Source organism: Artemia franciscana, chromosome 8 (genome assembly GCF_032884065.1).
Source record: "Artemia franciscana chromosome 8, ASM3288406v1, whole genome shotgun sequence".
Classification (NCBI taxonomy): Eukaryota; Metazoa; Arthropoda; class Branchiopoda; order Anostraca; family Artemiidae; genus Artemia; species Artemia franciscana.
In genome coordinates, this window is record NC_088870.1 from 7,446,340 (window position 1) to 7,469,643 (window position 23,304).

At 36.8% G+C, this 23,304-nt stretch overlaps 2 protein-coding genes across 2 annotated transcripts in view; one reads left to right on the plus strand and one right to left on the minus strand.

Annotated features, from left to right (window-relative positions):
- Positions 1 to 23,304, plus strand: part of LOC136029917 (uncharacterized) — a 71,399-nt gene that overhangs the window by 39,305 nt on the left and 8,790 nt on the right. The window lies entirely within an intron of this gene.
- On the minus strand, positions 1,381 to 23,202 carry LOC136029847 (uncharacterized). The gene is made up of 4 exons (XM_065708299.1): positions 22,885 to 23,202; positions 15,293 to 15,476; positions 6,303 to 6,434; positions 1,381 to 1,895 (listed from the first exon to the last, which is right to left on the minus strand). The coding sequence occupies exons 1-4, from the start codon at positions 23,200 to 23,202 to the stop codon at positions 1,450 to 1,452; spliced, it is 1,080 nt and encodes a 359-aa protein (XP_065564371.1). The 3' UTR covers positions 1,381 to 1,449.

Genomic DNA, 23,304 nt, shown 5'->3' on the forward strand with positions numbered 1-23,304 from the left:
AAAAAATTTTACCTTCACGTCAAACATAATCCAAACGAAATACAAAAAAAAAAAAGATGAGTCAAAGCTTAGTTAAAAAGTCAAAAAGAAAAAATAAATAAATAGTAATAAAACTAGTGACTGGTTTTCCTGGCTTGAGTTGTACAACTCAACAAAACTCGAAACAAAACTCTTGCGGTATCTTTCATGTTTAGTGGGGATGAGAGTAAGTTTGGGAACTTTTTGGGGTTTTATACGGGATCGTCTGTTGCGTGCAGGAAGGTAGGATTCGAGGATGGCGGAGTCTAATCGTGGAACAGACAGGGTTTTGGTACGGAAACGAAGGAACAGGAGGTTCGTTCTCTCGGCCAAAGTGTTGAGCTTGAACTTACCTAGTAGATAATGATATGAAACCTTCCCTTCACCATTTATGATTCTAAGTGTTTGTTTTTGGACATTTTCAGTCTTATAAATAAGCTCTGCAGAAAGACCGAAATGCCACACTGGACAAGCAAACTCCAGTATTCGCCGATTAAAAGAACAATAAGGGTGGAGAAGATCCTTATGGGGGGGCGGGCAAGAAAATAGAATCAAAAATTTTAGAACGGAAACCGAAGGGAAAGCTTATTTGAGGACGATTTGAACATGGACGCCCCACTTCAAATCATTAGTTATTGTCACCCCAAGTAGTGCAATGCATGTAACAGAGATTTTGGGAGGAATGGGGTTTGCGAAATTAGGGGGTGATTTTAAGAAAATTAACTGTCATAACTGACGATTACAGGAGATAAAATTTCTGCAAGTACTTTTTGAAGATATATTTCTTTTTTGTATCCCAAACAAGTTGTGTCTACTAGAATTCCAGAATAAATAACAATCCTTTACAAACTTTGATTCTATCTATATTTTCTATCTATATCTATACTACAAATATTTACAGCCAACATCTTCATGTTTTTTATTGACTCTATAACTTTCTTCATCTTCCGTTTGTTAGTTTTTTTCTTATTTAGCAAGTGCCATTACCTTCCAAATCAGGCTTCCACAATCCCACAACGATATGTCCATTCACTCAATGAAACAGTTTTGGTGCATTCTTGAATCGTAACAGATTATAATAAATATGGTCTACATATTATAGGATAAGTTCTATTCACCTTAGGTTTTAATGTGTCTTTGCATCTGTTTGGGAAAACTTCTTCTTTATGTACAAACTTTTCGTTTTCAAATTCATATTCAGAGTTTTTCCAAGGATGAGGAGGAAACCCTTCGCCAATCACCATTTGACATTTATTTCACCATTGTAAAATATCCATTAGATGGGTTGATCTCAAGGCTGGTGCTTGCACAACTTTTCAAAAAATAACTTCTCAGATGAAGCGGATATTATTTCAATTTCATGAAATTCAGTTTAATATCGGCCTTTTGTTTTAAAATCACAATATAATCGTCAATTTTCGTCGTTTTTCGTCAATTCTCGTCGTTGTGCTCTGAAGTTTCTAGTCTCCTTTCCGCTTCTGCAAACTTGAGTTTAAGTTGCCTATTTTCTTCTTCAAGCAATTCTAAGCGTTCAATAATTGCTAATTCTCTGTATCTTCTATTTTTTCTTGATTTTTTTGCTGCTTCATTGTTTCTTTTTCGCTTTTCTTGATGCCTCTCTTCCGCTGTCAATAAACTCTTTACTCTCAACGGTGAGAGACTAGGGCATTTATTGAAGCCTGAACGTAACGTCTCAGTTACCTCGGTGGTTCCACCTGGGTCGTCGTGGAAGGTGTAGCACCCATTGAATTTCACTTTTAATGACCTTACGTGGGACTGACTGGAGACATTATTTTCTGAGTTTATTGAATCAAGTCTTCCGAGCTTAGGACTGTCTCTCGACAATGAGCTTGATGCTGCTGAACCTTCTGTGGTATCTGAAAAGATGAAAAAAATTAGTTATGGATGAAAACTAATTTAAATATTAACATTTCTGTGTTTTTAATGTTTTATTAAAATAAAAACTATATTTCCATAGTATTCAAAAATGTTACTTCACGAAAAAAGAACGCAAAGCTAGATACCTGTAACATAAAGTGTAAAAAGGTTTTTATAGAGTTACATGTATTACTTTTATTTATTTGAAATATTAATGACAATAGCAATGCTTAGTAGCTGTATTTGAGATTTATACACCCGTATGCAAAAACAGTCCGCATACCAGTAAAATTAACGCATAACAGTCAATGATGTGCTTGTACTTTGTTGTTGTACTTTGCACAAATTTCGAGGTCCCCCCCCTTTTCATCTTCTCAAAAGGGACATTTCTGCTCGGGAGATTTGCTTATTTCCTAGATGAAAGTGTGAGCAAAATGAATGAACTTTTAGAGGTTTTGCGAGTTCAGGGTGCCAGAATAGGTTTGAAAATTAATGTTAAGAAGACTAAGTCTCTAAGGCTAGGAATAAGGGACGATGAAAAGGTGACGTTGGGTTACGAAAAGAATGATTAGGTGGGCATCTTCACTTGCTTTGGTTGTATTATTAGTAAAGACGGTGGGAACAGTGAAGGTGTTAAAAGTAGTATAGCCAAGGCTCAGGGTGTTTTTTCACAGCTAAAAGTTTTTGGAAGTACAGGAAGATATGTCTGCAAACCAAGATTAGAATATTGGAAGGTGCAGTGTTTGCAGAAGTCAAATGTGGCTCTGAAGCATGGGCGCTCCGAAAAGTGGATGAAGATTTACTAGAGGTTTTCCAAAGATATTGTCTACGTTATGTTCTGGGTACCCGGGTGACAGACCGCATTTCAACCAGTAGGCTGTACGAAAAAAATGGTTCAATACCGCTTTTTAGGGCTATAATGAAAGAATCTACTGGTCGAAGATCATGAAATATCCGATGGTCAGTTAATAGCGGATGAATTTGGTAAGTTTTTCTCAGAAATTGGAAGTGACATTAAGAGAGATGTTCAAGCTAAAAGTGATTTTCTTTTGGATAAGGCGAAAGACACACATTTGAAATTCATAAGTGGGATGAGAGTGAACTGACGAAAATAGTCTAAGATCTGAAATCTAAAGCAGCTGGGACAGACGGTCTGAACCTAAGAGCTGTGAAAAGCAGAATGAATTATGTCATTCCATGCCTTCTATTCTTCATTAACTTGTCTTTTGAAACTGGAAAGTTTCCTAGTGAGCTCAAGCAATCAAAAGTAATGCCCCTTCACAAAGAAGAATGCAGAAAAGACCGAACGAACTATAGACCAATATTGCTTTTATCAATTTTATCAACACTATATGAAAAAACTGCACATAAACGCCTCTTCAGTTACCTAGAGGGACTCGGTATGCTTTCTGAAAGCCAGTTTGGATTCCTTAGAGGACACTCAACCTCTGATGCATTACATCACATGATGAATCTTATAAATGGTACACTCAAAGAAGGACTTATTCCTATGACAATTTTTGTAGATTTAAGAAAAGCGTTCGACACTGTTGATTTCGAAGTTTTGTTAAACAGGATGTCCACGCTTGGGATTCGAAGTACGAAGCTTGAATGGTTCAAGTCGTATTTAAATGACAATGACAATGACAAATAATTTATTGCGGAATATCAAAATAAATAATCGCAATATATAAAACTATAAATTAAAATGAGTGGTGAAATATTGTCGGAATGATTTCCTGTATCGCTGTGCTGCCCCGGGGTTGTATGGCTGTAGCTTGTTGCTGTGCCGTGTGTTGTGTTTGTTTTGTGCATTATTCGGTGTTAGGATATCGCGATGGTTCTGTAATGAGAGAAGGCCATGTCCGAAGCCCATTAGATGTTCGTGCCTCCTTGTTTCAAGCGTTGTTAGACCTGACAGAACAGGACATTCTTCGTAAGGTAACAGCGTATCCCCCAAAATCACTCGCAATGCACGCTTTTGTATTCCCTCAAGTTTGTTGGTTTGATCTTTTGTGAGACCAGCGTGCCAAACTGGGCATGCATATTCTAAAATTGGACTCATCTGAGTTTTGTAGTAAGTAAGCATTGCATCTTTGCTTAGATTAAACCGGCGTAATTTTGCCAAAGACCTTAGCAGAGGGATAAAATGGGAAATTAAAGGATTTATATGGTCGTCCCATGTCAATCTATCGTTAAAAATGATACCCAGAATTCTCATTTTCTTAACTATTGGTATACCCGCTTCAGGTAAATCTGGTACCCTATGCTTTAAAAATAAAATCCTCATTATTTCTGATTTCGTTTTATTTATCGTGAGTTTTTTTGCTGAAAAATCTCGTTCCAGTCTCGTTACCATTTCCTGCAGGTCTAAGATTTCGTTCTGCTTCTGTAGCACTATCATTGTTAAGTCGTCTGCAAACTTTGCGCGATCTTTGTGCCAAGTAGCTATCATGTTGCAAAGTAACAAGAATAGGGTAGGGCCTAGCTTAGTTCCCTGAGGCATACCATATGTTAGGGTCGTCGTATTTGACAGCTCTCTTTTGTATTTGGTCTTCTGTTTTCGTTCAGATAGGAAACTTTCAACTATCTTGATTAAAAAAGGATGACAACTTTTCATGCATTCTAATATTTCCTCATGGCTAGAGGTATCAAAAGTCTTCCTGACATCTGCCTGCAGAAATTCAACAAATGCCTCATTAGTTTCAAGGTGAGTTACCATTGTTTCAGAAATTTTTAAAAGGTAGTGGCTTGTACTACACCCCTGTTGGAAGCCGTTTTATTGGGGGTCTATTATTTCGCTGAGTCCTTGTAGTAGCCATTTGTTTAAGAAAGTTTCATACGATTTTGATAATAATGGAGTTAGAGAAATTGGTCGCAGATCGCCCAGTTCTTTGGGGCTCATGACTTTTGGGACAGAGATAACTACCGCCTCCTTCAGTGGCTCTGGAAACGTTCTTGTGATCAGGGACTGGTTAATGATACAAGCAATGGGTTCTGATAAGTAAATGGATTTCTTTGAACAGAGTTGGTGGCGGATCCGCCGGGTGGGTTGACTTACGTGTAGAAATTTTTTCTAGGACCTTGAAGACATCTAGAGGCAGTATTACTGGAATTTCAGCAACATCGAGGCAAAAAGTTCTTGTTTCAGCTCTCGGGTTAGATCTGCAAATTTCTGAGAACCACTCATTTAGATCATTTGCAGTGACGTGCATTCCCTCTTCCGTCCTTATGTGGAAAGTCGTGGAGCGTTGAGGGCTTGTTAATTCTCGAATTGTCTTATGAAACGTATGGGAGTCTGAGTTAATTATTTTGGATAGCTTTTCACCATAGGCCTTTTCTGCTTTCTTACATTCGTTCACAACGATATTCCTCATTTTCTTCCAGTGCTCTCGGTTTCCTGACTTGTGCAATCTGTTGCGCTTTCTAATAAGTTTCTTGATCTCGGGTGTGACCTATGGTTTGTCAGCAGAAGATCGTTTTACAAGTTTCTCTTGAAAAAAGAATGGTAGGCATTGGCCATTTCAGAGTTGAAAAATTCTATCATCTGATTCACATCAGATAGTCTATACAGGTGAGCCCAGTTTTTGCCTATGCACCATCTAGAGAACCCTCTTTTTCCTTCCGCTGTGAGAGGCCGACACATAATAGTCTCTTTCTTAGCTGTTGGCTTCGTATCCTTAGGTTACCACAAAAACGAAAAATGAATTGAGAGGTTGAAATTGCTAGGCCACGTTCTGCGGATGAAGAATAGCAGATTACCGAAAATTGTACTTTTCGACCAACCATCTAGGGCTAATCGGAAAGCAGGTCGTCCTCGTCTGGGGAAATAAAGAAAGATTTAAAGGAAATGGGAACTTCCTGGGAGGGTGTAAAGAGGGAGGTTTTGAATTGGTTGGGATGGAGGAAAAGCGTGCAGAGCTGTGTTGGCCTTAGGTGGCTTGGTGCTGTGGTGAGTTGTTAGTGGTAGTAGTAGCAGTAGAATTGGTTTACTGGACTAACCATTGTTCTTATTTTCTTAATCAATTCTAAAATTGCTTCCAAATTCTTAAAAAAAAAAATTGGAAAACTAAGCCCACCTCCTCCTTCAAACAAAATGCAAATGCACCTGAGTGTGTATATTCCCAGATGGTTACCGAACAAAATTAATTTCTTTGTTCTGCGAAAATATAAGTTGATACACATAATGTTCGCCATATATCTACAATATAAAAATAGAGAGAAGGAGGATGGTTTGAAAAAAAAATAAGGGATCAGTGTGTCAAGAAATAGTTGAGCTTAAATGTTCCATCTATTGTGTAATTAGCTTCTCTTGTTCATTCTTGGAAAGGTTCTCTTGGGTGATTAGGTTTTAGAAGAGAATGTGCATTATTTGAATAGACTCGACTAAAGTTTTATTTTCTTACCTTGTAAGTTTTCAGATTCGCTTTGGGAAATTAGACTATCCCAAAGATCTTCAGGTAATTGCACACTACGAGAATTAGCTTGCATGAGTGACGTAGTTCTTTGATAAAGATGGACACTTGGTTCTTCCAGATCTGTAAAAGAAATGTTAGAATCAAAAACCTTTGAAAACTTTACTACAGCTGCTAATAACTCATTGCAACACGAATCCGCATGAAACCAAAACTCAGAGGAGATCATTCCTCATCCTTTTCGAAGCTCCAGTCCTGATGTAGTTCTGCGTTGTTGTGCAAAAGTGATGTATTTATTTTGCAACATTGGGCGCTTGGCTCACCCAGATGTGTAAAAGAAAATACGATCGAGTCAAATACCTTAGAAATGTATGCTACTGCTGCTAATAACTCTCGCAAGACCAAACCATCTGAGGCCGATACAACTGTAAACATTCCTTCTTTCCCCAATCTGTTCAAACATTCATTCGTTACTCCCTCCCATGAAGTTTTAATTTTCCTTAAATAGAATACAAGAGATGCAAAAAAAAACTATTTGATACGATCCCAAAATGTATTTTCTTTCCGTTGGGGTATTGCAAGTTGGCTAGTGAAAAATTATGCTAAAACTCTAAGTGATTTAAAAGAAAAACTAGATCGTGCTTTCTAACCACAAGCATTCTGAAGCTTATAGAAATTTTACCCTGGAACAATTCAAAACTTCTTAGATTTGCAAATTTAACATTACTTCTTTTTTTGTTCTAGGGCAACATCGAGGCTTTGAGTGGAGTGAAACTCAAGATTTCTCAAGTTACTAGCGATATAAATTCGGGGGGCAGGGGACAATGGTGGGACAATTTCACCCTTCCTCCTAGATTTGGTTGTACTTCTAGATTTTGAAAAATATATTTATCATTATTTTTATTGAAAAAGAACCGAAAAAGACAAAATCACCACCACTAGATTTTGAAAAATAGCATTTTCTGTATTCATTAGAAAAAAAAGTTCCTTGCTCCCCCATAAATTTATTGAATTTGGCGCCTCTGCAAGCTATTCGACTGAAATAGGAGATTGGAAATCCATAGAACCTTTTACCGGGCTATGAATCTTTCAGGCATTAAAATTGTGGATTAAAATTTAAATCTGGTTTGATTTAAATTTTATATGTTGGTCTCCGTCGTTACACGCTTCGATGAAAATGTAGAGTCAAACATCTAAAAGTCCATTGATACAGCAACATACTATTAAGGACAAAAAAAACTTCCAGTTCGTAAAAGAATACCTCGAAAACATTTCTACTCGTTTTTGGTTTTAAAAAGGCTCTCCACTTTTCAATGAAGATGTCTTTTTATTCGAAACGTTTTTAAGACTAATTCCTTTCTTTTCGTTTTTTTTTCTAATTAACAGGGTATTAATAGAAGTTTTTTGGGTTATCTGCTTAAAAATTCCAATTTTGCATTCTAATTTCAATTTTGAACAAAACTCGGATATTTACCCAAAACTTTCGAAAAAAAGCAATAACAAAAATGTTTAATAGCAAAAATATGCAATAAGCTTTATTACAGAACTTCAACTGGACAGAAAAGGAATTTCTGTCCATATGATAGATTACGAATCTGCGTCATTTTGATTTTCTATTGGGCTGAAGCCATCCGGACCCCCATCCTGCAGACACCGTTCAATACACATGTATCTTAATCCAACATTTCATTAAAAACACACTTCTTTTCAATCTCGTGTTATCTCTGTTCTGATATTTGATAATATATTTAAGTATATGTAATAATGAATAACATATATTAATAACGATATTTAATAATATATCTATATATATAAAAATAAGTTGTCTGTGTGTTATGTCTGTCGAGTGACATCATGTCATCATGTCGTCATGAAGTTAGTTCTCGTCATGTTTGTTATGACGATGACGTCATTAAAGGTATTTAAGACATTCGTTCAAAGACAAATTTTTAATTCTAAGAAGATCGTGGTCGGAAAAATGTTTAATTGTAAAATGACTGAAGAACCTACAATGGCAACAGCCGAGGAAGCTGCTCAAAGAGTCTATGCCAAGAAAATTGCTGCTGATAGAGAAAGTAAGAAAAGAAAGCTTGCCGAGGAATCACAAGAACAGAAAGAAAAGAGGCTTGTGGCTGATAGAGAAAGTAAGAACAGAAAGCGTGCCAAGGAATCACAAGAGCAACGTGAAAACAGGCTTGCGGCTTCAAGAGATAATGCCAGATTAGGAATGTGCAATTTCCGTCAACGAAGGCGTGTCGAGTAACTACCAGAGTAATGCGAAACCACACTTGCTGCTAAAAGAGAAAGTGAAAAAAGAATGCGTGCCGAGGAATAACAAGAACAGCAAGAAAACAGGCTTGCGGCTGATAGAGAAAGTAAGAAAAGAAAGCGCGCCGAGGAATCACAAGAGCAACCTGAAAATTATCGCCTGGCATTCAGGTACAGCCCAGTCGATGATTATATTAAATGACCAGTTGATGAGAATGACCAACGCTGGGATAACTGCATCAACGACGCGTGCGAAACGTCAACTCCAAGTCAGATTCGTGCATTGTTTGGAATCATACTAACAACTTGCTCTCCTTCAGCTCCTTCAGAGTTATGGGAAAAATATAAATCGAAAATGTCCGAAGATATACTCCATCGAAAAAGGTTAGAGACGTCAGATATGACTTTTGATTTTACATCAGAAATTTATAACTACACTTTAGTTATTATAGAAGATTTGTGCGTATGTATGGCAAACAAACCTCTTCAGGATTTGGGAATGCCTTCACCTAATCGTACCGCTGCTGTTTCGACATGTGTAGAATTGGATCTTGAACAAAGTTACAGTACGAGTGATCTATTGTCGTATGTACAAAATAACATTTCCAAGTTAACGTCGGAACAAAAAGACATTTATGATACGATAATGCATTGTGTCGATAACAACGTTGGAGAAATTTTATTTTTGGATGCCCCAGGAGGTACTGATAAAACGTTTGTGATAAAATTGATTCTGGCATCAATTCGATCAAAAACTGATATAGCGTTGGCAATTGCGTCGTCCAGAATAGCCGCAACGCTGCTGCCCGGTGGAAGAACTGCTCATTCCGCTTTGAAATTGCCTCTGAATTTGCATTCTACAGAAACTCCCACGTGCAACATTTCCAAATCATCTGGGATGGGTAAAGTATTGCAGCAATGCAAACTTATTATTTGGGACGAGTGCACAATGGCACACAAAAAATCGCTCGAGGCTCTGGATCAATGTTTGAAAGATTTGCGAGGGAATTCGAAACCCTTTGGCAGCACATTAATATTGCTTGCGGGAGATTTAAGGCAAACATTACCTATAATACCTAGATCAACCCCTGCAGACGAAATGAATGCTTGCCTGAAAAATTCTAATTTATGGGCACACGTAAAAACATTAAAATTAACTACAAATATGCTTGTCCGATTGCAAAACGATGACTCTGGTCAAACATTTTCAGATCAATTGCTGGCAATTGGAAACGGAAAGCTCCCAGTAGACTCAATTTCAGACTACCTGCTGAATTCTGTAATTTAGTGACGTCCAAAAATGAATTGATTGAAAAAGTATTTCCGAATATTCTAAACAATTATAAAAATAATAAATGAATAAGTGAAAGAGTGATTCTTGCACCCAAAAATATAGACGTCCACGAAATCAACAATATTGTTTTGACCAAGATTCGAGACCAGGCAGTCCTTTACAAGTCAGTCGACACAGTTTTGGAACCAAATGAGGCGGTTAATTATCCATCTGAATTTTTAAATTCCGTGGATCTTTCAGGGTTTCCACCACACGTGCTACAACTAAAAATAGACGTACCAATAATATTGTTACGTAATATAGACCCACCAAAGCTTTGCAATGGTACGCGACTTGCCGTAAAAAAAACAATGGAAAACGTAATAGAGGCCACAATCTTGACAGGGCCTTTTGAGAGTGAGGCTGCTCTTATTCCTCGCATTCCCATGATTCCAACGGATCTGCCTTTTCAGTTTAAAAGATTGCAATTCCCAATTCGATTAGCATTTGCAATCACCACCAACAAAGCTCAAGGTCAATCATTATAAAAATGTGGTATAGATCTTAATCCTGATTTTTTTCCCCATGGACAATTGTACGTTGCATGTTCGAGGGTCGGTAAACCTGAAAATCTATTTATATGCAGCGACAATTGGTCAGCGAAGAATGTTGTATATTCGCAAGTTTTACGCAATTAATTTGTATTGTATCTATCTATCTATCTATCTATGTTTGTTTGTTTATAAAAACAGCGTTTGCGTATGACGTCATTATAAGTACATAAGGCTTTGTATATGCACAGACAATGGGAAAGCCAAGAATGTTGTATATTCGCAAGTTTTACGTAGTTCAAAACACATATATAAATCTATCTATATTCATAGGTGGTACACAGGGACACAACTACAATGGCGCGTAATGACTTATGCGCGCGGGGGGGGCTTGGGGGGGGGCGAAGCGCCCCCTCCAACTAGGTGTCGGGGTGGCGCGAAGCGCCACCCTAACAGCTAGTTTCCGATAAAAATAACTAACATTTAAGCCTGGTTGTGACTGTTTATTCGTTTCAATAAATGTATGTCAAAGTCATATGTGACTAAATATAGCTCTGTTTGGTTTTCTTAGAATAAAGAAAAATTGGACATCACTGGTGAGTAAAATGAAACGTTCCTCCTTAATTTTTAGTCGTAAATAAGCTTGACTTAGTTCTGAAAGTCTACTAGAGGCAATCTGCATGGCCTGAAATTTGAATGTTGATCAGTTTGAATAAATACGAATTTTTTGCGCCATGAATTGACATTCGCACACTTTTCTTCCAAAGTTTATTGTCCTGGCCAAGGTCCTCATGGTCTAGTCTACTTACTCTGAAACGCCCTGTGAAAAAAAAAATGATATTCGGTCCATTTTTTTTTACGATCAATGTAACTCACTCTGTTTTCTTCTGTAGTTCATTCTTCCCAGTGTTTATACCCAGTAAGTTTTTTGCTAATTGGAAGTAAAACAAAATTTGGCCTGTTTTGAGCCTCAGGTATCAATGCACAATTGTTTTCATAGTTTTTTTGTTTTTTTTCTATCGAGGTCCCCATCGATACAACCAATTTTCAAAACATTTTTGATTCGTTGAAGTCTACCTGGCCCTGTCTTCTAGCACTAAAGTTAAAAGCTTCTCAGAGACAACAAATTTGCAGAACCATTTCGGACAACATGAATAAATACAACCAAATTAGGTGTTTATATGGACAAGAAACTTATGAATACTATTTTCAAGTGTAGTGGAGAAGTGAATAAAGCGTTTTTGCTTGCCCCGAGTCTTTTGATTTGGAATGATGAAAAACTTTCAAAGTCAAGCGAATGAGTGGAAAAATTTATTACGAGTCCTTGCTGATTGAACCAAGAGCCAGCCCCTCTTCCAGCCTGTGATCAGTGAAAATATAATTAGTGTTACTTTCTCAACTGGCTGCAGACCCAACAGACATGTGAACGAGCTAGTCTGCAAAGGGTATGCTGCCCTGCAATCGCTTGTTATAATTAAAAGGTTTGATTTCAGTGGGAAGCCACTGAAACTGGCCAGCACAACTTAAGTTCTGCTTGTACTAGAACACCCGTGTCAAGCTTGGGGCCCAAGCGTCCAGTTAAGCTCCGGGCTTAGCCAATATATTGAGGCCATACAAATACGTGCTTGCGAAACTATGATGGGTGAAAGCTATGTTTACTACGAAAAGGCCCTTGAATTACTGGGACTAGAGTCACTCCAAAACCGCCACCAGAATCTTGTAATCAAATTTGGACATTCGAAGAAGCTGAAAATATGGGTGTATCCTCTTTCCGAACACACCCCCAAACTCTCTCATCAGAAGATAGAACGAGTTGGAACTAGTTTACTGCAGCACAACGCGGCATCAGCATCCTTTTGTTCCCCTTTTCACTGGTTTGTTTTACAGCGTAAATGACTCGTAGTTTGTGCAATTTTTATACACCTCGTAAACAGCTCCGTTTCAGTGCTTCTTAGAGCTATGTCGAGTGCATCTATAAATATGTCTATGATTGGAAAACAGCTGTTTGTGCCCCTCTTCGGGAGACACAATTTTTTCCAGTTTATTTTTCTGAGCATAAGAGTTCGTTTGACCCAATAGCTTGCTGATATATAACTTCCTTTCAAGATATAACTTCCTTTCCAACAGGCTACTATTTAGGAGATACATATCATTTTGCACCCTTTCCCTTAAACTTTCAAGTTTCCTCTATCTGGGACCACTCCCTTAAACCTGTATCTTTATCCTCAGAATGGTTCCCAAAACGTTACAGATACGATAATTTAATAACTGTATCAAATATACTGTTTTTTTTATTTACCTCGTTACTTCACTATGAGGCACTTCCAAGTTTATATAGGCCTACTAGCGTCAAAATTTTTAGGCTGATTGGAGACGCGTATTTTCGGGTCCCCATTCTCTCTCCCTCTAAATAGTGACATTTTGATAACCTTGCATATAACACACATCCGTGATTAAATATACACGATTGAGTCCTCTCGTGATATTCTAGGACCTGTGGGTCGAAGCGATGACCCCTAGAAAAAAAAATACGCATCCTTGATCTTTCTTCTGGTAAAAAAAAATACAAATTTCCTCATTTTTGGAGATGGGAGCTCGAAACCTCTACATCAGGGTTCTCTGGTACGCTAAATGTTTTCATTAAGATTCAATGACTTTTAGGGACCGCTTCTCCCTTTTTTCGAAAATAAGGCAAAATTCTCAGGATCGTAACTTTTGATGGGTAAGACTAAACTTGATAATACTCATGTCTTTGGAATGAGCATAAAAATTCAATTCTTTTCATGTATCTATTGGTATCAAAATTCTGTTATTTATAGTTTCAGTTACTATTGAGCTGGGTCGCTTCTCACTTATAGTTTGATTTGTCCTGATAGCGTCATCTGTACTTACCATTTGGCACCAAAAGGACACTTTTTAATGCCGTTTCTCTAGTGGAAAGATTGGCGAACACGATAGGATACAATTAAAATCTACACGGTCGGGAACCTCTAACTGGTTATAATATTCTTTCATGTATAATCCCCCTCCCAGCTCCAATAGTAAGTCTCATATTTCGCCCGCTGACTAGCAGAACCACTAGACTACCGCGACATCATAGAGAGATGTTTGATAGCTCATTTTGGAGCTCTTGGTTATAACTGCGTTTTTTTTTTTACTAGTTTGTCTTGAAAACATCATTATAAAGTGTCATGTAGCGCCAAAAATTGCACTTTTGGGCATCTTTTCTAGAGTTGAAAGGCGGGGAAGTATAAAAAAAGGAACGATTATAATCTCCATGGTTGAGGACCTTTGACGGGAGGCTTGAAACTTTCGCTCTTGTATCGTCTTCTTCCCAGCCCCCACAAAAAAAAAATTTGAAAAAAAAACTAAGAACAGAATCTTTTTAACTTTGATTTGGAATAAAACATGATATTTATGATTACTTCAACATTAAAAAAGTAATTACGAAAATGGTTTTTTGGAAATTTTGATAAATAGTGATATCATCCGGAAATAATGATATCTTTTTTTTATATTACTTGTATTTCTCCAGCACTAGCAGGCTACCAAAATAGTGCCGAAAGCTTTCTGAGACCTCATTTAAAATTTAATACTTATATTTAAATGGCTAATTACAAATTCGTCATGGCAAAGCCATCGTGAGGTGGCATATGGTATCATGAGACTTTTAATATCAATTCCAGAGTGGATAGGGGTGGAAGCATAAACAATGTATTGTTGAAATCTCCATCGACAAAATCCTTACCCGGATGCTTAAAATACACCTCTTGAACGCACCGCCTCCTGGTCCCTTTTAAGTGAAAATTAAAAAGTGAGTTGATTTAAAAAAAACTGCCTAGTTAAAAGTATTTTCACTCAAATTCGAAACTTAGTAAGGTAATAACTATAAGTACTATCTGCGTCTAACCAAACAGTAAAAGTAAATTATAAAATTACGTTTCGGGTATTTTAAAAAACTGTTTGGAACCTTTTTGTGTCTTCCAAAATCTTCCCGGGGACGACCTGTTTTTTGTTTAGGTCCAGATGAATGGCTTCATGGCTCTAATGGTCCATGTTCTCCTTGTCTTCGGTGTGATCTTTACGACCAGTTTCATCAATATAATCCATCTAAATGGGGATATGAAGCAACGGTACTTAAATCCTGGTTTCGTACCGAATCAACTACCTATCTTAACAAAAGCAATAGCAACAGTAATAGCAACAGTAAGCAACAAAAAACAGTAATCATTTTATTTTATCTATCGGGTATACCATAAAAAGATCGGAAAAATTTCACTAAATTCTTCGCCGAAACTTTTCTATCAGCTGAATATGGTGCGTATTTATATTGTGATTCAGACACTCCTCCTTTATTAGCCTAAACCAGAAACTTTAGGTCGATGTATCTTCTCATTTTCCTAAAACTACGCTGTGCTTCACTTAAAAATGTATTTACAGAGTCTCTTAGTCTTGTAAGTATCATCAGTAAACAAAGTATGTTTCTTGTAGTATGTTTCAAAGTATGTTTCATGCAAACAAAGTATGTTTCATACATACAGAGTAAGTATGCCTCTGTGATTGCTACACTCACTCTTATCGTCTTTCTTATAAAGGGTTTTAATTATGGTTTTCTTAGAATCACTAGGTACTTCCCATTTTTTAAGGATGATACTACCCTTCTGATTCTGTCACTGAAACATCTCATAGCACACAGATAGACGAATTTAAAAGTAAACCATGGCTTATAAATATGCCCACTTTCATCAGCGATGATAGTACTTCTTTTGATTCTGTTTCTAAAGCACCACACAACCTTGTTAAAAATAAACCGTGGCTTATATATTTCCACTTTCCCTGACGACGACAATACTTTATCAATAGTAATAAAAATAAAGGGGGATACAAACCTCCAGTTTCTGTTACTAATGCATCACATGACATAGATATGGACCTATTTAAAGACAAGCCATGGCTTATAGATTTGTCCACTTTCAACGGTGATAGCAATACATTGTCAACCAGTTTCGACTGCTCTTGAACTCTTCGTTTTGCTGCAATAACTCTCCGGAAATCCTCAAACGGTTTTCGATCCTGAAGGAACAGAATGCATATTAATATACCTTTTAGAAAGAAGCTAGTAATATAAAAATTGGCTATTTTTAATAAGCAATTAGATTGGAAAATTTAAGACCCATCAGTAGTCCCATGCCTTGCTTTTAACCGTTTCCGACCTAAGTATCTATCCATTCTAAGCCTTCCTGGCATATTCATCTTTATCTAAGGATCTAACTTACTATTGCCCCATCTCACATACTATTGTCCCCTAACAACCCCATATATTCCCTGGCACCAAACAACCTGTCTAAAACAGAGTGCTACTCATGACGATAAGCTTTCGACCCTTCTTCGAAGATCTCCGGCAAGATGCGGCTCTAATTTCTCCAAAGCACTGAAGACCTCCTGGAAGTAGATATTTGAAAATAGCCTTGCTACAATTGAACCAAGATTTATACTGACTGCCATTGCATTTAAATCAACTTTAATGATTCTTTAAGGCCAGAAATCGCAAGAACACTGAGATCAAGGGCGTCAAAGCGTATTTGTAGTCCCGGTTTCATGCCATGAAGAAGGGTTCTGCATTCAAGTGAGCAAAATATGAAGAAGGAATTTGGCGAGATTAAGGCTCCTGAAGTTAAGTGCTGATGTTGAATCGTCTATTTGCCTGTCAAACCTTCACTCGATCTGCTTACAATTGTCTGACCGATTTGCAATAACAATAATTTTTTAGAAGCGGCTTACAACAATGAATGATAATCACAAAGTGGATCTGTTTCACTTAGATCACAAACGAACAATGTTGCCACACTAGGGGTGAAACACATATCGAAGGACAGAATCCATTTCTATTATAGGACTTTTGGAATGTCCCACGATCAAGAACTATTTCTTAGTGACAGGTCATTAACTTTTTCGTCCATATTTACAATTTTACCAGCATGAATAGTTGAAAAAAATGAACTAAAACTTATAATCAAAAGCTACAAATATTATTGGTGTACGCTATTTGTCACTGTTGATTTTTTCCTCTTTCCTCTTTTTTACTTTTTTTGCATTTCCTAGGCTATCCATCATTTTTTTTTTATGCCAGTTGACACTGGTCGTATGTCCTCCTAGATGTTGCAAATCTGCTGTTTCTTATGACCGAAGAGCAGCACACAAGAATTCAACATGTCTAAGTATTCGACACAGGCCGTAATTTTGAATTGCGTATTGTCAATACTTTGAACTCCAATTTAGTCAAGAGTCCTTCCCACTAAAATTGGATCTTCAGTAACCAGGTTATGGTTGTCTAGGATATAAAATTGGGATACAGCTTACTAATTTTGGGACGTAAAGGTGTCATGAGTCGGGGTAGTAACTTGCAATTCCTGATACCCTGCGGAATCCAATAAATAAAACAAATTCAATATCTCCCTTTCTGCTTTATTATTGGTAATAATTAAACTTTATACGAAGTGATTTTTTAATATTGGTAATTTTTTATTTTTGTTCTTGAGGGAAGCAGATAAAGACAGCATATCAAGGAAGATGTGTTCTCAGTTTTCTAACATCTACGTGATAAATTCATGTTTTCCTAGCACAATGGTTTTAGTAAATAATGATCCTGTAAAGGGCCTATTGAAAACTACTTTAAAAAACCATAAATACTTATTCATCTTGTTCCTAGAGGTGAATCGCTTCACTTGACCCCCCATCCACTAAAGGATGAATATACAGCCTGCTTTTTATTTTCCCATTTTACGACAGGCTTTTTTTTTTTTTTTTTCTTTTTTTTTTTTTATATATATAGTAAGTTCCGTTTGAACATAAGCACACAATGAAAGATTGATTCAAAAAAGTAAATTTATTTTTGGAAAGTACATACTTTACTCCATTTTCGGCATAGTTGCCAAGTTTTTTTTCGAACACTTATCATACCTCTCAACTAATTCAAAGTGACCTCTTCATAAAAACTTGCCACCGGTTTCAATTACCAAGAGTTCACTGCGGTTTTTACGTCGTTGTCATTGTAACGGCGGCCACAGAGGTGGCAACCGGTTTAACCGGACATGATACAAGGCTTTCGCATATCACGCCCAAATCGAGGCAACAAAACACGGAACGGAAACACACACACACCCCTGTAAATTTGACCGCCAAACAGAGTCTCTCCCAGCGCAAAATCATGGTGTTGGTGTCGTAGAATAGGAATGGGGTTTCATTGGTCGACTTCATGCAACGAGGAACCACACTATCAATGCAAAAGCGATCTGCCAAACCCTTAGAAAGCTCCGAAGTGAAAAAAAAAAAAAAAAAAAAAAAAAAAAAAAAAGAAAAACAACTTGGCCTGCTGACAAAGGGAATGGTCCTTCTTATGACGATGCAAGACCTCACACTGCAGGTCAGACACGCAATTTCTTGGACAGTTTTGGCCGGGAAGCTCTATACCACCCATCATACAGTCCTGATCTTGCGCCGAGTGATTACCATTCTGTTACTCCGCCTCAAGCAACACCTCAGTGGCAACCGTTACAATGACGACGACGACGTAAAAACAGCATTAGAATCTTGGTTATCGGAGCAGGTGGCAAGTTTTTAAGAAGAGATCACTTTAAAATTAGTTCAGAGGTCTGATAAGTGTCTGAACAAACTTGGCAACTATGCCGTTAAATAAAGCGAAGTATGTACTTCCTGAAACTAAATTTACTTTTCTAAAATAATCCATCGTTGTGTATCATTCTTCAAACGGACCTTACTTAAAAAGAAAACCCACATATTTTACAATAGGCATCGGCGAACACTAACATTTTGCATCTGGAAACGCTGCTCAAGCGGCGAAAAAAAAGTACTGCTAATGTAAAATATCTTGGGAATATACAAAGTGTACTGTATATGTAGCTATCAGGGAGGAGTAAAGTGAAGCGATGCGCCATTAGAAATAAGGTAAGCAAGTATTTATGATTGTTAAGGTTAAGTATATTGTTAAGGTTAAGTAAGGTTAAGGTTAAGTATGATTGCTCTCAGACTTTATCAGAGTCTCCTTGAAATTTATCCTTGGTCTTAACCTTTACCAGTGATCCCACTGGTATCCTTTGTGTATGGATATCATGCTATTGTAAATATAGAAAAACCGATGTAATATTTTAAAACAAGATAGTGGACAAAAAACAAAAAAGCACACTATAAGCAATGAAAATTCTGAATACTTTGTCTTCATGACCGGAAGCCCTTATCAGCAGAACAAAACAACAAACTAGACAAAATTAATAAAACATTAAAGAAATGGAAAAGAAACCGACAAAAAAACTCACATAGCAATGAAACAAAAATAAGTGTTGCAAATTAGGTTCTCTCGGGTATATCACAGCGCAACAAAGCAACAACAATAATACAGTTGGTGTTTGGTTTGACAATGAAATCTAGCAAAATGAAATAGTATTTTTTTTTCAGAATTAACATATGCCCTTGGTTCAAACAGTTATAATTAAATTCAGGTGAACCAGGTTATATATTCTTAAAATCTTACTTATGACCTATGTTTGAATTAAAAGGTTATGATAGAATGAACTGTAGAGGAAATCTAAGGTTATACATGGACACAGGTCAACAAACCTTAATATCTTTGGATTTTTTGATCCAAAGATCCAAACAGAGTATTGAAAAGCTAACTCTAGTTCTACATGTCAGGAGTTTTTTTTTTTAATGTGCCTACTACATGCCAGTCACCTGTTAAAGTTTATTCAAACCAAAATCAATCCAGTAGAATTTCGAAAAATCTGTGTTTATTTGTGGCTATTTCACTAAGCGATGAGCTATTCATTTTTAATGTATTTCTTGTAAAAATATAGGCAGGTATTATTCCATTACCCTCCCTCCTTGACAAAATACGTCTCAGTTTTTATTATTTCTCCCTCATCTTTCTACAGGCCTCATATAATTCGCCCGCTATTCCCTATTTTCGTAAGTTTGGTTGCGACAACATTATTTTCAAGCATTATATGTCTTTTCTATGCAATATATTCTTTGTTGGATTACCCCTTCATAAAATATCTCGCACGCCCGTATGGCAAACATTTCTTTTGAATGGTCTTGCGAAATATTTCTTTTGGTTGGATTTTCAATTTAACTGCACATTTGAGTTTTTACTTCGTCTTATTTTTTACACTTTTCTTTTAATCTTGCCCAAACATTCAAGAGAAAAATTTAAAGAGTACAAAATATTTCAAAAGGGTTGGGCAATTGAATCATGTAATCTTTATTTTAAAATTCCGTAAACCGTTTCATTAGTATGATTATGTAATCACCAAGATAACTTTATCAACACCTTACACAATGAAATAAAATCTCGGCGGATATATTTCAAATATTAACCAAAACATCCACAATATAATAAACCTCGCCTAAGCGAGGTTGAATTATTGGTTTTAGAATTATGAATGGCTTTATTGGTTTTTTGAATTATTGGTTTTATTTAATTTTTGAATTATTGGTTTTATAATTTTAGAAACATCCCTTGAATTATTGGTTTTAGATGCGAATAGTCTTTGCCCCATTTGAATTCAGATTAGAGCAAAATCTAGTTTCTTATAGTTATTAAATAAAAAAAACGAGTCTTTTTTAACTGCGAGTAAGGAGCAACATTCAAACTTAAAACGAACAGAAATTATTCCGTATATGAAAGGGGTCATCCCCTTCTCAACACCTCGTTCTTTACGCTAAGGTTTGACTCTTTCTCACAACTCTAATTTTTAAAACAATAAAGAACTGAGAAGTGGTATGATAAGAAAAGGGGGAGGCCTAGTTGCACTTTAATTTTTGGCTACTTAAAAAGGTGACTAGAACTTTTTATTTGTTTACGACCGTTTTTATTAGTAATAAATATACGTAACTTACGAATTAACTTACGTAACGAACTTCTATTCTTGTATATTTTTATTACGTATATGAGAGGGTTCGCCCCCTCGTCAATACCTCGCTCCTTACACTAAAGCTTGAATTTTATCCCCATTCCTTAAGAATGACCCCTGAATCACAAAGGATGTAGAATAAATAGTTGAAGCTACTAAAAATACTTTAGCGTAAGGAGTGAGGTATTGTGGAGGAGACGAACCCCCTTATATACGTAATAATTTCTGTTCGTTTTAAGTTTTAATGCTGCTCGTTACTTCCAGCTGAAAGAAAACTTTTTTTTATTTATTTTCTCAATGTTTTTTTTTTAATAATGCTAGTAAATCCTGCTGCCCCTTCAGGGAAATTTTCTTCCCTCTTAATAAATTCTTCCACGGAAAGATTCTCCGACGTAACCCCTGACTCCGCCTCACCCTTAATGTTAAAAAGTCCCCCCTTTAGATAGACCGAAAAAGGTCTATGTTTGTAACTTGCAGCCCCTCTACTGGGGACTGTGGGGGATTAAGTTGTCCCGAAGGACATGATTATTACGTTTTTCAACTACACTGAACAAAATGGCCAGCTCAAAATTTTGATCCGGTGACTTTGGGAATATAATGAGCGTGGGAAGGGGCCTAGGTGCCCTCCAGTTTTTCTGGTCACTTAAAAAAGGCATAAGAACTTTTAATTTTAGTTAGAATGAGCCCTCTCGCGACATTCTAGGACCACTGGGTTGATACGATCATCCCTGGAAAAAAATGTATCCGTGATCTGTTTGCTGGCAAAACAAAATTCAAAATTTTTGTAGATAGGAGCTTGCAACTTCTATAGTAGGGTTTTCTGATATGCTGAATCTGATGGTGTGATTTTCGTTAAAATTTTATGACTCTTAGGGAGTGTTTCCCCATATTTTCTAAAATAAGGCGAATTTTGTCAGGCTCGTAACTTTTGATGGGTAGGACTAGTTCGTTACCACGAACTGTTTGAAACTAAATTCATCTGACGTGGTCGTGAACGTAGCTGTCTCATTTCCACCACGTATATGACTATCCTGAGCGGGGCGAGGTAGGTAATATTGGTACGAATGGAGGTTATAGGTGATTTTTCAAAACATAAAGAGCATTTTTCAAATCCGGAAGTCAGGGGGAGACAAAGACCTTTCCTCCATCCTTGTAGTATGCTTGGCTGTGTTATCTTCATAAAAAGTTGTAACTCCTTTGTGTCAGATTTTCAGAGGCAACGCCTTAGCATTGCCTTAGTAAAGAGCCATGTACGTTCTATGTGGTATTTTCTTTGTTTATTTTTTTCCCCTCCCTTTTCGTAAAGGAATAGTCACTGAAACTTGAGAGGGGATCATTTGATGGCAATAGGAAATGGATAAAAAAATTTAAACCCTAAGAGGATCAATCAACTTTTTTTTTCAACATCTTGAATTTAAAACTATAAGTCCCTAGCCAAGTGAACCCTGACGTTCAAGAAAAATTATAGTTTGGAGGCACGGGAACCCTCAAAACTATGGCCAAAAAAGAGCAAACATTTGTTCTGATTGACTTGAACTTTCAAGGGTCGTTACCTTGGCTAAGAGGAAGACAAATTCTTGTTTTGGAAGAGAAGGGGTGCTAAAGGGTGCTAGTGGGATGCTTTGTTTTTCCTGACCAGTCGAAAACTTGTAACCGAAAGTCCCGGGCCAAGAGCCGGGATACTTTTCGGGGAATTCTCGGGAAAAATTTTTCTTGGCATAAAAAAAAAATTAATATAGAGCATCCCGAAAATGGTCAAAAACTTTTTTTTCAGATCAAATCAAGACATAAGCCCTTAAGTCCTTGGACAACAAGAAGCCCAAAGCAATAAGAAAAAAATGCTTCCTCCGAAAAGGGGAAAAAGCTTTATTTCTTTAAAGGAAACTCCTTGCACGTGAAGCATCTGAATATTAGAGCTGGAAGTCCTAAGGCGACGAAGAACTTAATGTACAAAAAAAAACAATGTATTGGGCCAATTTAAGTAAAAAACGGGCCAGGAAACTTTTTTATCCATGGCAGACGAGGGAAGCCATTTATAAGTATGTCTCTATGGGCTTTAAATGTAAATGTAGACAGGGCCAATAGAACGTTTCCCCAAGAGAAACATTAGGTCTTATCTATTCGTGGTGTCAGGAAATGTTTATTTGTGATTTGACATGTCAGGACTTAGTAACAGAAGTCGTGAAACTGTTGGAGATTAGGATCTTCAGTGGGAGTAAATATAAGAATTTCTGAAAGTTCTTTTACAAGTGCAAACCACTCAGCAAGTGATATGAATGTGAAGTAAAATTGGTGTATACCATCTTCCATTTTTCAAGTGGAATTAGAATTCAACTGTTAAGTAGTTGCTCACTCCAGAGCAGAGTATGCAATAGGATTCCAAAGTGAAATCCAAAATCTAAAAAAGAGTTTACATATGTGTTACCTAGTATCACTCTTCAGTACTAAATTGGTACAAAAGCTAAGTAAGTATGCTAGGAGGAAATTTTTTTTTATGTTTAGTCAAATTGTATTTTTAGCTAAATTCTGCTATGTAAAACTCAACTTGGTACCTTAGTTGGTGTAACAGGGCAAGACAAACTGACTCCTGTAACACCGTTCTCAAAAAGAGATTCTGCTGAACTTTCTCTCGATAATATCCTTGGAGAGTTATGTAGAGAGAGAGGCTCCGGAGTGGTTGGAGATGAGGATCTATAGTGAGAATACTGCGAAGAGCTTCGATGTAATTTCAACTTACTAAGTCGAAATCGATTTATCTCTCTTGTATTCACAGACAAGTCTAAAGGGCTGTCATCACCAGACAAACAGATTGACTCTTGTCTTCTCCTGTAAGGATGAAGATTGTTTAAGCTACTTGAACGAAATTCCATGTTTAACTTTCAACCAATTTCTTGAAACTGGCTGAAAGGTCTAGAGGATACGATTATTAAATTTCGTCATTCAGAGCCAATAGTTAACTTCTTACCTGATTT

Excerpts from the sequence above, each read along its gene's own strand:
- LOC136029847 (XM_065708299.1), bottom strand. The coding sequence starts at position 23,202 with ATGGAATTTCGTTCAAGTAGCTTAAACAATCTTCATCCTTACAGGAGA. Across the intron at positions 15,477-22,884 it reads GCCCTGTTACACCAACTAAG|GATCGAAAACCGTTTGAGGA; the intron begins GTACCAAGTTGA and ends CTGTTCCTTCAG. Across the intron at positions 1,896-6,302 it reads CGAATCTGAAAACTTACAAG|ATACCACAGAAGGTTCAGCA; the intron begins GTAAGAAAATAA and ends TCATCTTTTCAG.